The following is a 15,870-nucleotide window of genomic DNA, read 5'->3' on the forward strand; positions in this document are numbered from 1 at the left end:
CACTTCAGTGGAGATTCTCTGTTCTTGTTTCTGGGCTTTGGTGTGTCATGTCATGCATTATAAAATCCTTTAAAGCGATGATATTCAAGAGTTGAATTTCTTCCTTTTTTTTCCAATTTATTTTTTATTATTTTTTTCTTTTTCTCTTTTTTCTTGTTTCTTGTCAAGAAACAAGAAAAAAATTAAGTTGAATTTCTTCTATTAAACTCTCAAAGTATCAAAGGATTACATTATACAGGATTATATATATAAAAGATTACATTATACAGGATTATATATATATATATAAAGGATTACATTATACAGGATTATATATATATATAAAGTATTACATTATACAATTGCACAAATATTCCACAAACTACTGAAATGTACAATTATTGTCCAATATATTCATGCGTGTCCAAAATTCAATTCAACTTTATTTATAAAGCAGCCAAATACAACACAAGGCACTTTAATGGAGAAAACCCTACATACACCCGACAATTGAAGTGAAAATTTTAAAAAAAATCTATTTTAACTTAACTTAAAAAAATCATGATAGTATTTGTTTTCTAAACAGGTATTTTTAATAACCTGCGCATGCTCAGCAGAGACAGACGGCGGCTTGGCTGTTGGTGATCAGTCCATTGAAGTTCGACCAGGTTCGGCTTCCATGTTGTGTTTACACTCGCTGTAACCACAGCATGGAAATGTGGACGAGGAAGAGGAAGCCAAAACATAAACTAAAATAATGTGGTAGACAAGGACTGAACACTGAACTGTTAGATGATCATCCAATAAAAGCCAACTTCACCACAATGCAAAGTCATGCAAACGAGGCGTGCGAGCAAAAGCACGGCATTGTGGCCCAGGAGAGTTTCTCAATCCTTCGTATCCTGGTATTCTCACTTGGAAGTTGCCATTATTATTATTATTATTATTGTTATTATTATTTTTCATTTACAACTTCCAAAATAAAGCACTTAAAGCTTATATCATACCGACGTGCTTCTTAGTCCTCTATTATCATTTGTTTTACCCCGAAATGTCACAATGGACTTAATTCTCATTTCTGAAGGAAACATTTCAGCAGCTTCCAGATTCCAGAGGAAACTCAACCTAAATAATTGATCCAAAGCAAAGAAATGTCAAAAATCCCCACCGTGAACCTTTTTTTCTTTCTGTGAATACAGTTATTTTACATATATTTACATATTTGTATAACACAGGGGTCTGCAACCTGCTGCTCTGGAGCCACACGTGGCTCTTCAGCTCCCCTATAGCGGCCCCCTGAAGCTTTCAGTGTGTAATGGAAATAAACATGAAGTTTATTTCTATTTTATTTGCATTCCATGCCGATTTTTTTTTTTTTAAAAGTCAGCCATACCTTTGAAATGAAAAATGGAATAAAAAAAAAGGGGAAAAAAGAAGAAGTGTATTATAGCTAAAACGGCTGTAAACATTGGGAAACATCCAGCGGCTAAAGGCTAAAACAGCCAAGATGTATAAAATGGCTAAAGTGGGAAAATCCATGAAAAAAAACCCTTTAAAACATATTGCAACACGTCATTAATGCAATATTTCTTATATATAGTCCAATTAAACCTTTTTATATTTCTATTAATATAAATATATTCAGATTTCTATAAAATATTATATAAATATTTATTTATTTAAATCTTGAATACCTTCATATATATACATATATATATATAGAGAGAGAGAGAGAGAGAGAGAGAGAGAGAGAGAGAGATTTTTTTTTTTTTGATATTTTAGATATTTCTTCATGCCAGATAATTAGCATATTTTACGGCACCAAACAAATTATATTTGGTTGAAAATAGTGAAAACGGGTCTTTTGGTCATTCAGGTTGCAGACCCCTGGTATAATATCATTCTTGTTGTAATTTTCCAAAGTGAAAAAATTGTATATCCCCTTTTTTCCCCAACAGAGAAACGATGTTTTCCACAATGTTCCCTCTGGTGGTCGGAGCCATTTACATCTTCTACCAGGTAGAAATCCTCCTCAGTCACATGCCCAGTAACCTTGTTTAATATTCCAAATGGTGACTCTGAGTTCTAATTATGTTGAATAGAAAAGAGAAAAGCTAATCAGATTACATATTTATTTTATAATCTTTTTATGTGGTTAACCATTTAAAACTGAGGTCCCCCAAAGACAGAAACATAAAATACACTACTAGGATATATATGTATATATATATATATATATATATATATATATATATATATATATATATGGATTTATATATATACTGTAAACATTGTCGTGTAAACTGGGCGTGAACAATTTACCCAAAACAAATTTCATGAGTACACCTGCCATCTTCATGTCGCACACTACACAGGGAATGGAAGTATGTCCTCCATACATCATGAAAATTTAAGAGTAGAGCATGAAGTAAAGTAAAGTAAATTCAGAAAAGGATTTTTAATTTTTTTCCAAACACGTGTGAAATTCAATATCTAACTTACGAACTCTGTTTCCCTGTTTTTACCTTTGCAGGTGTTTGCAGAAGGTGAGTGAAGCTCGTTGGCTGACCTTATTCAGTTTATACTTCATCATTTAACGATAAGATCAACGGAACTAACATGTCCATCCAATTATGATTAATAGCCTTTTTTTTTTTTAATTGAAAGAATTAGAAATGAAATAATCTGCTCTACTACTTTTAAATCTGACCAGCAAATTGAAATGCGGTTTTAATTTTGCCCGTAACAGCTAACAATGTCATAATGGTCGATAATAATTTTTGTCATTTTAATTGCGATTACGTCAAAATGGTCATAATAGGTGGCGTTTTTCCAGGATTGTCTGGTTATTAGGTTATAGATGTAGTCGCGCATTTCTTGAAAATCCGAAACTTATTCAGCACTCTCTCTCAATCAGGTGTTTTTAAATTTAATTTTGATCATTTTGTCACATCATTAGCAAAGTTATTAAAATCTTGGATTCCTTACATTCAGTCCTCGTTCACGCAACCTTTTCAGGTTAAAAACAGAAAACTTTCTCGGCATTTTTAGCCTTGCGTTTCCATGACAACGGTGCTCAGAGTCGCTGAAAACGCGTTAAGACGACAACGTTCTCAAGTGCAAACGCAGCAAGTTAGTTGTGTTTTGGATTGGATTACATTTTCTTTCATTATATACACATTCAGGTAAGGTAAATCACCACCAAAATTGGCAATTAATATAAATAAATAAATAAATAAATAAATAAATAAATAAATAAATAAATAAATAAATAAATAAATAAATAAATAAATAAAATTTGAAATAAATAAATAAAATTTGAAATAAATAAGAAAATAATTAAATAATAAATAATAAATAAAATACACAAACAATGCAGGGGAAGAAAACACAAATGGGTCAAATATAATATACAAGAAACACAAACAGGAAAAATCGACGCACCCATGGAATGCAGACAAAATAAGAACATACGATATACAAGTTACAAGAAGATGAAACCAAACTGTAGAGAAGGCCAATGAGCTCATTTGAAATCTTCCCCCATCAGTAAAGATGACAAGTGGAAATAAGAAAGGATGAAGGAAAATAACAGTCACCTAACCTAGACAACATATCGACTGAGAATCAGCGGGACGCTACTTGAAGAGGAAATAATTCAATATTCGAGCCATAAAGACGAGCAAAGAGGTGAAGCCATTTAAATGGTTTGTCCAAAGAGTTCCAGAGTTTGGGTCCACCGGATTAGATAAAAGAGTTGATGGTTGGAGATCCGACGAAGCGGAAACTGAAAGTCTTCCTGGTTCCTTGTTGGGTCGGCGTGAATGTCTGATGACAAGAGGAAGAAGTTATGAAATGCGTCTGGAAGGCCTTGTTTATTAGCGTCAAAGTTCTAGTTTGCGTGTATTCGTTTATTTGTACGTATATAATTTACCAACTTTTCATAAAAACTACTCACCCGAATAGCACGAAATCTCCAGGGATGATTCGTCATCATCCAAGGATCACTGGAATAGATTTTGGGACGTTAACCTCGAACCGTTTCCGCCAGGCGAGTTAGCATCGATATGAGCTAACGGCTATCATGCCAGCAATGCTAACTCGGTTCCACAAACAAATGTGGCATTGACGAAGGTCTGCGCTCTACCGAGTGCAGCTCTAGTTGTTAATAACCTCACACATAAACATTTATTTTGTAGAGTATTGATGGATGGAAATGGGAACTTTTCAAAACATAGGTGCCAGTGGCTTTTTCAGGCAGGAAGAGAAAACTAAAAATGCCAAATGAAACGTTGTTGTTTGAGGTTTCTTCACTGCCGAGCTGATGATCAAGACGAATGTTTCGCTGGAAACCAGCAAAATCCTGGCCGCCTTCAACGGCACCAGTCTGGAAGTGAACGACAGCGACGGGAAATCACACACGGTGATTCTGAAACAGACCGAGCTGGTGGCAGGTTTGTTCCTTCGTCATCATATCGCGACTCCTCGTTTGACCAACCCCGAACTTTAGCCGACGGCGGACGGAGCTTTTCACCCTTCAATTTCAATTCAAGAGAATTTGTGTGGCGCCGAACGGAACTCGGTCATTTCAAGACACTTTTACAGAGAGAAACCTTGAATCAGCAAGTATAACACTAGAACCAATAGAAGTATAATACCTGAACCAATAGAAGTATAACACTAGAACCAATAGAAGTATAATACCTGAACCAATAGAAGTATAACACTAGGAACCAATAGAAGTATAACACTAGAACCAATAGAAGTATAACACTAGAACCAATAGAAGTATAATACCTGAACCAATAGAAGTGTAACACTAGAAACCAATAGAAGTATAACACTAGAACCAATAGAAGTATAATACCTGAACCAATAGAAGTATAACACTAGAACCAATAGAAGTATAATACCTGAACCAATAGAAGTATAACACTAGAACCAATTGAAGTATAATACCTGAACCAATAGAAGTATAACACTAGAACCAATAGAAGTATAACTCTAGAACCATTAGAAGTATAATACCTGAACCAATAGAAGTATAATACCTGAACCAATAGAAGTATAACACTAGGAACCAATAGAAGTATAACACTAGAACCAATAGAAGTATAATACCTGAACCAATAGAAGTATAACACTAGAACCAATAGAAGTATAACTCTAGAACCATTAGAAGTATAATACCTGAACCAATAGAAGTATAATACCTGAACCAATAGAAGTATAACACTAGGAACCAATAGAAGTATAACACTAGAACCAATAGAAGTATAACTCTAGAACCATTAGAAGTATAATACCTGAACCAATAGAAGTATAATACCTGAACCAAACTCTGAACCAATAGAAGTATAACACTAGAACCAATAGAAGTATAACACTAGAACCAATAGAAGTATAAGACTAGAACCAATAGAAGTATAAGACTAGAACCAATAGAAGTATAATGCCTCAACCAATAGAAGTGTAACACTAGAACCAATAGAAGTGTAACACTAGATCCAATAGCAGTATAAGACTAGAACCAATAGCAGTATAACGCCAGAACCAATAGAACTATAGCACCAGAACCAATTGAACTACAGCACCAGAACCATTAGAAGTATAAGTAGAATCTGAACTCCATTTCCTTCTGGGTTCCTTCCACTCACAATCTGAATGTCTGCAGTTTCTTACCCCTTCAGTTGAAGTCGTGTTTTCTCCTTCTTTTCCTCCTCAAGAGTGCACACTGGTCGGAGACGAAACGACTTGCAATTGCTCGGCGGGATACGTGTGGAGCGACAAAGTCTGCTACAATTACAACTGCTGCAGGGCAGACGTCTGCACGCAGAACGTTTCCGATGTGGTTCCACTCTGCGTGGCCACGACCACAGGTCTCCGTGCAGCACGCACTTCACCTTCACTCGCTCATTTAATGTTCTGAAAGGACTGGCATGTTTGTTTTTAGAAAAACTTAACAGTGATTTGTTTGCAATCGCCACAGCTTATTTCACCGGATCATTGGTGATCGGAGCGGATTGGGAACCCGAACAATTGACAATGGTACGTCTCAGTCTCCTCACAAATATTTTCCAGTGTGAGCCTGCAATCACAAATTAATGCCCCAGTTTCTCTCCGTTCAAAGGTGTCGGAAGAACTGGAAAAACTGAACGCCCTGGAGGATTTAGACTTGAGGTAATGAGAGATAGAGAGATTTGTCTTTGTCTTTAACACTGTAATTAAAAACACATTTGTCATTTCACATTTATGAACACTATTTTCACACAAGGATTTATTGTTTGACAAAAAAAAACTACATAAAAAAAAAACACTGTTCGTACATTTCTGCATAAATGAGTTTGATCGAGCCGCAAGTCAACCAATGAGGAAAAATTTTGTTGAATTCATTGTCGGATATGAGCGAGAAAAAAATCTTTATTGTTATATACAGTAACTTCATGGACCAACTTCCAACTGCTTACTTATAGCTGTATGTGCATTTTACAGGAAAAGTAGTCAAATGATTGGCAAGTCAGGATTTAAAAAATAAATGAGTATGAGTACAATTATACATCACATAAAATTATGGAACTATACAATGTATGCACACGATTAAGGATTCAAGCAGAAAAAAACTTAAAGGGCTTTTATGGTGCAAAATTTACTTTTTAAAGGTTTCCCAACAGTTTTTAAAAAGTGTGTTGCTCCAACCAGCCAATCACAAATCAAAAGTACTTCCTCCTCTTCCCAAGATGGGCATGTGTGGGCGGAGCCAGTCCAGCTCACACAGACACAGCAGATTCTGAATGTAGCTCCGATGATCCAATATTCAAATGGAGGAAAATCAAGGAAAAGCTGGATTTGGGACAAATAAACTTTGAATAAAATGTTTGCGACCATGTCAAAGTGTAGAAAAGCTGGATAATATGACTCATTTGAGGTGGAAGAAACAGGATTGCAATGTCCTCCTCATTGGGATCGCCAGCAAAAAGTCTCCACAAGCTCCATCTGGTTCAGAACAGCATGACCCTTGGTCAGAAAACATCAACACACTACTCTAAATACTCTGCAGGCTTCACTGGCTTCCCATTACTGCCAGAATAGACTACAAAATGGTTCTCATCACACACCAATACTTAAACAGAAATACCCCACCCTGCCTCAAAGAACACCTCCACCACCCGCCAGAACCAGAAGTTTCTACCTCTTTTTAAAACTCTTTTAAATTTGTAATTTTAAATGTTTGTGTTGCTTCTTTTTGAAATGTGCTTGTCGCACTTTGAGATTTTTTTTAAATTGCTTTAGAAATCAAATGTATTATTCTAATTATTATTTATTATCAAGCCAGTGTAATATTCCAGAGTTCCCCTGTCTTCGTGTAACTCTTAGCAGGTTATAATCTGAATCCTAACCTGATTTTTAGAAGCGTAACTACTCCACTCACATTTCATTTTCCGACCACCAAATCCTCTCCGTATCTTCTTCAGCTATAGCGGCACCATTGCGGAATTTGCGGCAGAAGTCGGCGTCACGCCGAACCTCGGTGTGTTTGAAGAAATTATAGGGAGTCTAACAACCAGGGTTGAACAAAAAGTGGAGGTCCAAGTCGAAGGTCAGTAAAAGTGATTTCACTCACAACACTCATCCTCATCCTCAGTAACCTAACTACCCATTTAAAGCACCAACTAACGCCTCTCATGTGAAGCTTGTCTGCACATTTTAAGCGTATATGTGAGTGCTGATTCACCACTTCCGTGTCCGTGTGGCACGTCAGGTCAGGTAAATGATGCCAGCGCTTGGACCTAAAATACATTCGCCCAGCGAATACTGTCCGATAGTAGTATACTGGAGACTTCAGAGCGTCCATAGCCACTGGGGCGTATTCTCAACCGTGGGTGCTGAGAAGAAACGCTTAGCGCGGCTCTTAACTCGCCACTTGATAGATTGATTAAGAAACAAAACAAGATATACCAGAGCAGCTTGACTACACCATGGCAATAGTGTGACAGCAGTGACACGATGTCAACTGCCATATTTACTAATGAAGCCACCAAGAGATTACACAGTGATACAAGTGAAGCACGTCTACGTGCAGTTATAAGCATCGACGTGAGTCTCAGTGTTAGAACCCAAATGGAACTCATGAAACACAACACAATGAATTACTGTATAACGATCATTAAACCATTAATGACAGCAACAAATTCAAGTTATTAGTGTGCCCAGTGACTCTTTTTTTTGAGTTTTCAATTTTTTTTTCCACTTTATTTATCTATAAACTGCAGCACCCCTACTTCCCACAGCGATGGTAATGTTGATGCAGAAGCTGTGCGGAGGCGATCCTGCGGCAACGCATTGCCGATGCGTATTTTTTGCAGGCGGAGTATAAAGGAGGCTTGATGGCATTTATTCGTAACTCGTATCAGTACTCGGTATCGACAACTCGTATTTGTACTCGTCCTTTAAGAGTTGGTATTCGGGCATCCGTAGCATTTGCCTGAGTGAACTCCCTGTGGTAAAAAGAAGTAGTTCGGCCTGTGTTGCCTTCTTCAAAAGTGAACCCAAACCCACTCGTCCCGGCGCTCCATTGGGCTGGTGTGAGAAGTAACGGACGACAGGTGGCACTATTGGAGCTTGTTTAAATTAACTACCTCGAATAAGAAATCACACCAGTTTTTAAAAATTGAAACCAGGCGAGCCAAGTGTGAACACGTTCTGAAAATTCAATGTGGGTTTTAGAAGCTGAAAGCAAAACCCTTAATGAAAAACCATTAAAATTCAACATTTGAAGTTTCATATATATATATATATATATATATATATATATATATATATATATATATATATATATATATATATATACGAAACAGGACTTCAAATGTTTCATTGCATTAATGGATTACCCAGCACTTTTTTGTTTTTGCTTTTAGCTTATAAAAACCAAATAATTGTGAAAATATATGATACACCAGCAGAAGTTGATGTAAATGTCAGTGTTTTAAATACATGAGCAGGATTTTCCAGCTAACTACTGTCTACCGATATCCATTTTATCAATTAACAATTGAAGATTCTACTGAATTTGTGGCTGTTCTTCATTTCAAACAGAATTCCATTTCCATTTGTGTGACGTGTTTCTCATCCATGTTCATGACGTCTGGTCGGCACAGGCTTGGTCAAGATGGAAGCCCCGTCGGAGTCGGTGTGCTACCGGTCCGACCCGGAGCTTAACTGCACCCTGGCCATGGAGACTGAGAAAGCGTCCTGGAAACTGGGCACGGCGAACGGCGACGTGGAACTGAACGACGGCACCGTAGTCAAACTGAACCACCGCTGTGCAACGGCGGAGCAGCCGTCCTGTGTGAGACTCCGGCTGGCTGAAGTGACGAGCACCTGGGCAGGCGAGTGCAGAGGCCACTTCACCTCAAACTCAAGCCGATTAGAGGTTGGATTCAGCTAAACTAAGTAAAGTACGATTAATTAACCCGCCATGTTAAATAATAACATCAAGAATCGCAGCCTACATGCTCCAGGTGGCGCTGCAGAGGAGCAGGAGTCGATTTCTAAATTTCTATGTACTCTGTCTTCTTCTGTGTTTTTGACGTATTTGGTGAGTCACAGCGCCCCGAAAGGCCTGGCATATGTACTACATGTCCTGAAGCCTCATGTTGAGCTGTGTCCATAGTGACATGTAGACGGAATTTTGTTTTTGCAAACGCCGGGGAGAAAAAAGAAATGGTAGAAAACACAACTTTTCTGAAACGCTGCAACTGCTCATGCATACCACGGCTGTAGTAAATAGCTCTTCTGCAGTAGACGGACAGTAACAACAATGTTTTGCCCCCAGAGTGCCCTGACTCCCAGTCCGTCTTCTCCTGCTACTTGGTCATTTTATTGTTGACAGTCACCGTCGCGTCATTTTACCTTCGCTTCCCTCGCAGGCAACTACACATGTGAGTTCTTGAAGGGGACGATCACATATAAAGCCAAGACTTTCTTGAAAGTGGCACAACTGCCCGACCACATTTCCATGAGTGTGGAGCCGCTCACTGCAGATTGCTCCGCGGCGGCCGGCGGCACCACAGACGTCACCGTCACCGCCACCATCCCGCTGACCACGGCGAACTACACGGTCTGGTACAGCTACAATGGCAAAAGGATGAGCAATCTAAAAAACCCAAGTAAGTTTAACCTCTGCTTTGCATTCCAGCAACGTACTTGTGCCGTATACGCTAACTCCCATCTTTCGTTGCAGCTGTGAAAGATCAACTTGTGTACAAATTCAAGGTTAACATCCGCTGTGAGAAGACCATCGAGACACAATACGTTAATATCACTTTTGAAAACTACAAGGACCAACAACAACATTCTAGGCTGGAAATCCCAGTTATATATGGTACATGTTTAACTTATATGGATACATTCATGTGCTGTTTCTTTTCTTTATTAACATTTTAAATATTTTCTTTTTTCCAGCTGGTTCAAAATTTTGTGAAGAAGATATTGTGGATGGAGCAGTCTGGCCAAAAACTCCATTCAAAGCAACCGTGTTTAATCGAACGTGTCCGGAGGACAGAACTGGCTACAAGACACGCACTTGTGAAGGGCCCCAATGGATGGACGTCTTCAACAACTGCGTCAACGAACAGTTGAACAACGTCCTGAATGAAGCTGAGGCCAGTGGGAACATTGTTAAAACAAAGAAATAATAGAACACCGATTCCTTTACTTCTGGGCACAAGTTTGTTTGAAAACTTTGTTCTTGTCTTGTCCTGAATATTCCACTTACTACTACTTTTCTTTTTTTAGAATTTCCGGAAGGGACAAGGACCTACCTCAGACATAGCCAAGAGCATATTCCAAAAGCTTCAGAACACCTCGACATTCACTTCGGAGTCAAATTCCAATACAGCAGATGTCATTGTTTCCATCAGCATCCTGGACAACATGGCTCTGGCGTCGGGAACTACGATTTTGCAAGAGGATGTGTTTCCTGTAAGATCATTCACTTGGATGTGTTTTTTATTTCTAAATATAATATTTGACTGGAATGGTTCAGTATATTTTGTCAAACAATTTAGGGCAACACCCTCAAAAAAATAACCGATCCACTGGAAGCAAAGCCAACACTAAATAAAAAAGGATCTGGTGATAAATTATCAAATCCATTGAAAAATATTCCAAAACATCTTTTTAAAACTATGCATAATAGTATTGAAGACTACAGGAGGTCATACAGCGTAGGTTGAATTTACATCTCGGACCTTGATGTGGGTTTTCCAATTGACTTTTGACTAAGCCCCGCCCCCGAAAGCAAACAAACCAATAACATTCGACTACCAGCTGCCGGTACTCAGACAAACATTCTTGGCTCTGTTCGAGATCGTGGAGATACTTTAGTTGTTTTCTGGGCTATTTAAGTCATTTAAAATGACCTTCCAAAATGCAGTTCACCACAATCCATTCTGTTTCAGGTTATGGTGGAAGCAGCAAGCCAGATTCTGAACACGACCTGGAGTGGGGTGAACGACACAATTCGTTCCGACATGTCGGCAAATTATCTCGAAGCCGTGGAGAAGCTGGTGGAGAATATCCATGTCAACCGTAGTATGGGGCTGAAAAGTCAGAACATAGAGCTTAAAATCTGCCCAAACAGTGACTGCAACGTGACCGTGTTTGGCATTGAAGTGAGTGTGAACAGGTCCACCGGAAGACCCAAAGTCATGGCTCTGAAAAACCTAACACCAAAAGTGAGGAACACCTATCCCCTCACGGACAAAACGGAATTCATAATGTCCGCCACACTGGGTCTCGACCGTGATGAAAATGGCACCAAGGAGAATCGCAGCTCCAATGTTGAAATTTACATGGAGTTTCCCCTCCCGGAGGAAAAGAAACGGAAGCCGATCTGCGTTTTCTGGAACCTCACAACAAGAAGCTGGTCCGAAGAAGGATGCTATCTGACGGCTCGGGGCGCAAACGGATCGTCGTGTCACTGCACCCACCTAACTTCCTTCTCGGTCCTCATGGCTAAGACTGACGTATCGACTCCGGAACTAGACATCATCACCTACATCGGACTTGGCGTGTCCATTTGCTGCTTGCTGCTCTTTCTCGTCATTGAGTTTCTCGTATGGTCGGCCGTCGTCAAAACCAACCTTTCCCATTTCCGTCACACCGCGATAGTCAACATTGCGACGTTCCGCCTGCTCGCTGACTGCAGCTTCTTGGCCTCCAGCTTTCCAGAGATCCTCAGTGACAACGCGTGCCTGTTCTTCACCTTGTCCAAACACCTGTTCTACACGGCCATGTTCTGCTGGATGCTGTGCCTGAGCGTCATGCTCGTCCACCAGCTCATCTTCGTCTTCAGCCCGCTACGAAAACGAGTCTTCATGTTCCTCTCCAGCGTAGTTGGGTACCTCATCCCGATCGTGATCGTGGGATTGAGCTTCGTATATTACAAATATACACAAAAGCAATACTATAACAAGAAGACGTGCTGGCTGAATTACGATAGGCTCCTGGAGGGATCCCTTCATGCTTTCCTCGTCCCTGTTCTCGTCGTTATTTTGATAAACATCTTTTCCATGGTGGTCGTTATTGTCACTCTGGTCAAAACTCAGACGCCTGACAGCGGCAAGGCAGACGACAAGGAGACGGCCAAGAGCATCATTAAAGTGCTGGTGGTGTTGGCGCCCGTCTTTGGAGTAACATGGGTCCTTGGTTTCTTACTGAACATCGTGGACGCCGATAGTCCCCTGTTTCCTGTTGTCAACTACGCTTTCACCATCCTCAATTCCTTCCAGGTAATTTCATTGTAGAATATAGACAAATAGTAATCCAAGTTAAATGGATCAGGGCTGAAACCCCTTACGAGACGTATAACTAATGAATTGCTTTGAGAGGAACTATCCTCATTTTAATATCACTCACGTACAAGTAGTCATCATGTTTGAGAGGTGACTTAAAGTCTTAAAGTGGCAGTAGATTTTTAATAAGTAGCGTCTAAGTGACATCAAGTCTACAAATAGACTTGTAGCAGTGAGTGTTTACATACATATATATATATATATATATATATATATATATACACAATTTGAGAACGCTGTTTTTCTCTTGCAGGGCCTTTTCATTTTGTTTGCTGGATGTTTCGCAGAGCAGAAGGTAGGTGCTAAATCTCGCAACTGCTCACCAATTGATCTTAACTGAGCCCCGCCCCCGAACGTGAACGAACCAATAGCGTTCAACTACCAACTGCTCGGACTTGGACAAATATTCAAAGCTCCGCAGAGAAGCATTAGTGCTGGGGACACTTGTTTTTTTTTTGTGGGCCAGACCACACAAACTCAGTGCAACAGCTAGAAACAGCTACAGCTAGAAACAAGGATGTCTACGGCGCCGTTTACATGACAACGAGCAGAACTGCAAAACCTTTGGCGTGTTTTAGGTGCTTATAGCCTCTGCAACCATCACTTTTTCACATGCTGGCTCCCAAAGTACAACTTTTCTCTGACGCTCCACCTCCGTGGTAAAAAGTTTTTCAGCTCGTGCACGAGTAGCAAACATGGCCGCCTCCGCAGTGGTATGACTCCCAGTCCGTATTCTAGTTTTATTGTCCATACTGGTACTTTTATAGGTGAGCTTCACCACTAAATGCATTAAATTTGTCATGTGTCCATACAAATGTCGGATACATTGTGTTGACCTTTGTGTGGTTTCATTACAACAACATGCAACAACGCCACCTCGTGGCTTGGCATGCCAACTACATCGTTTTCAGTGTCTCTGCATATGTCGTGTAAACCCCAAAATCTTCGGGAATGAGCAAGGGGCCTATATTTGTTCCAGAGCAAGGCAAAGTCTTGTATAATATCAATCACATAGCGGTAGCAGTGATGAGCCGCCATGAAAACCTGCCGTCAGCTATGACGGCTTGTCCAAGGTAGCAACAGTAATCTAAGGGGGCGGGGCTTATTAGGGAGACACACTGAATCAGCCAAGAAATGTATTTCCATCTTCACCATTTATCCAATTGATGATTTAATATGTTTTTGTCTATTATTTTTTCAGGTCAGAGAGGAAGCACTGAAGATCATAACGGTGAGTAAACTAATGGGATCTGTTCAGACTTTTACATTAAAATCGACAAAATGTTCAACACAATTCTGTTTGTATCCACATCTTAGGGTAAAGGAAAGAGCGACGCCTCCAAGAGTTTGACATCAACTACATACACCAAAGATAAATGAAGACCAAATCGCTCACATATGACGTCTTCTTTGTAGCTATGAACTCTGTTACATCTTCAGTACAATGGGTCCAAACGGGTTCTACTGAGAGTTAGATATGTTTAGACATAATTGGATGTATTAATCACTTTGAGAGCCATGTGCTCTAACACCTGAGTGTGTACTGATTATGAGGACAGATTGGCTAAGCGCTATACATTTGTTTTTCCTGTGTCTCTCGAAAGGTGCAGATTCACAGTAGATCCATTTCAGGTCTTAAATAAACTCAAAATAAAAGACCTACACAGTGTAGAAAACTCAGAACTTTCTCCATGAAGTTCTCGTGAGACGCGTGTAAACATTTAACATCCAGGGATTACTGCACTATTAACTGCATTACGTTTCCTGAATCTTATATATATATATATATATAAACTTTGGTCTCTCCAAGGAAATTTCCTGGTTCTGCTTTGATTACTGGACAAGAAATTATGCAAACGCCATCACGATAATCCCAACCAGCTTAGTTCAGAGTGTCGGCTATTCTGAATTGGCAAGAATTACCTTTCACATTTCAGTTTCAGTTGAGACTCCAATCTGGCCGAACAAACCACCAAGCAAATTGTAAAAAAAATGAAAAATGTGAGAAAACATAATTTTTTTTTAATAGGAAATATCTTAAGAGTAGCGACACAACACTGAGACCCGAGTTGAGATATCGGTGATACTGGGTTCAGGATGAGTTTGTAAAAAAAACTAAAACAAACTTACATAAAGCAACAGTTGGTTTTTTTTTTTGGGGGGGGGGGGGGGGGGGATTTCTCTGTTTATTGCATCAGAATGTTCCTTTAAACTAAAATGTGTTTAACTCCCCTGATATAGGGAATTGCATTGTGTTGAATTATAGTTCCGGTACAGTCACAATTAAGAGATTATTATAGAATTAGCTTTTTCAACTGAAGCTATTTCATCTCTGATTGATGATGGGGAAGAGGAGGAGGAGGGGGAGGAGGATTAGCACTGTGAGGACAAGATTTGAATATTTTTTCTAGCATATTTACGGATTATGCATGGCAGTAGTGATTTAAATTATCTGTGCCTTCATGTGAGAATTGAATATCAAGAATTATCTTAGAGATAGATCAAAGGTCTTTATTATTTCACAGAATGCCTGTAGTATATGAAAGATGCTTGTATGTGTGTATAGTAAATTATTATATCTGGCATTGTCTCATTATATTTTGAGGGAAGAGCCTGTGGATTTTTATGGTTTGACTTGTGAGTGTGTATGACCAATGTATTTACTGCAGATATTTAATGTTAATAAAGAGGAAATATACACAAAGTTTGATTTCTTTGATATGTGTTAGTGTTGTAACAGTAAAGGATAAGATTGGGTGATAAACAATCGCCACTTCTGAGAGTCTTGAAGCTGAAGGTTTATAAGCAATTTTTATCCATTTTAAAGCCATTTTATTTATATTTTGTACAAAAACAACAGAAGAAGATTTGGAATAAATCTTATATATTTAATGAAAATCAATGGTCAGATTATGAAGGATTAAAAAAGACCACTATCCTTCTTCAATAAGTCCAAAGTTCTTCACTTTATAAACTTAATGTTTAACTTTCACAATGACAGTTTATATATATAATGATAAACGTTTCCACAAGAAAT

At 38.9% G+C, this 15,870-nt stretch overlaps 1 protein-coding gene across 1 annotated transcript; it reads left to right on the forward strand.

Moving 5' to 3' along the window:
* Positions 1 to 1,956: 1,956 nt before the first annotated feature.
* Positions 1,957 to 14,429, forward strand: adgrf3b (adhesion G protein-coupled receptor F3b; the record flags this gene model as incomplete). The annotated part of the gene is made up of 15 exons (XM_080490158.1): positions 1,957 to 1,998; positions 2,513 to 2,525; positions 4,284 to 4,433; positions 5,706 to 5,858; positions 5,969 to 6,027; positions 6,110 to 6,159; positions 7,452 to 7,576; positions 9,135 to 9,365; positions 9,906 to 10,145; positions 10,220 to 10,360; positions 10,441 to 10,640; positions 11,439 to 12,770; positions 13,087 to 13,128; positions 14,035 to 14,064; positions 14,151 to 14,429. The coding sequence occupies 15 exons, from the start codon at positions 1,957 to 1,959 to the stop codon at positions 14,211 to 14,213; spliced, it is 2,871 nt and encodes a 956-aa protein (XP_080346284.1). The 3' UTR covers positions 14,214 to 14,429.
* Between the last annotated feature and the right edge of the window lie 1,441 nt (positions 14,430 to 15,870).

The sequence above is a fragment of the Lipophrys pholis genome (assembly GCF_963383615.2).
Source record: "Lipophrys pholis genome assembly, chromosome: 21".
NCBI classification, from domain to species: domain Eukaryota; kingdom Metazoa; phylum Chordata; class Actinopteri; order Blenniiformes; family Blenniidae; genus Lipophrys; species Lipophrys pholis.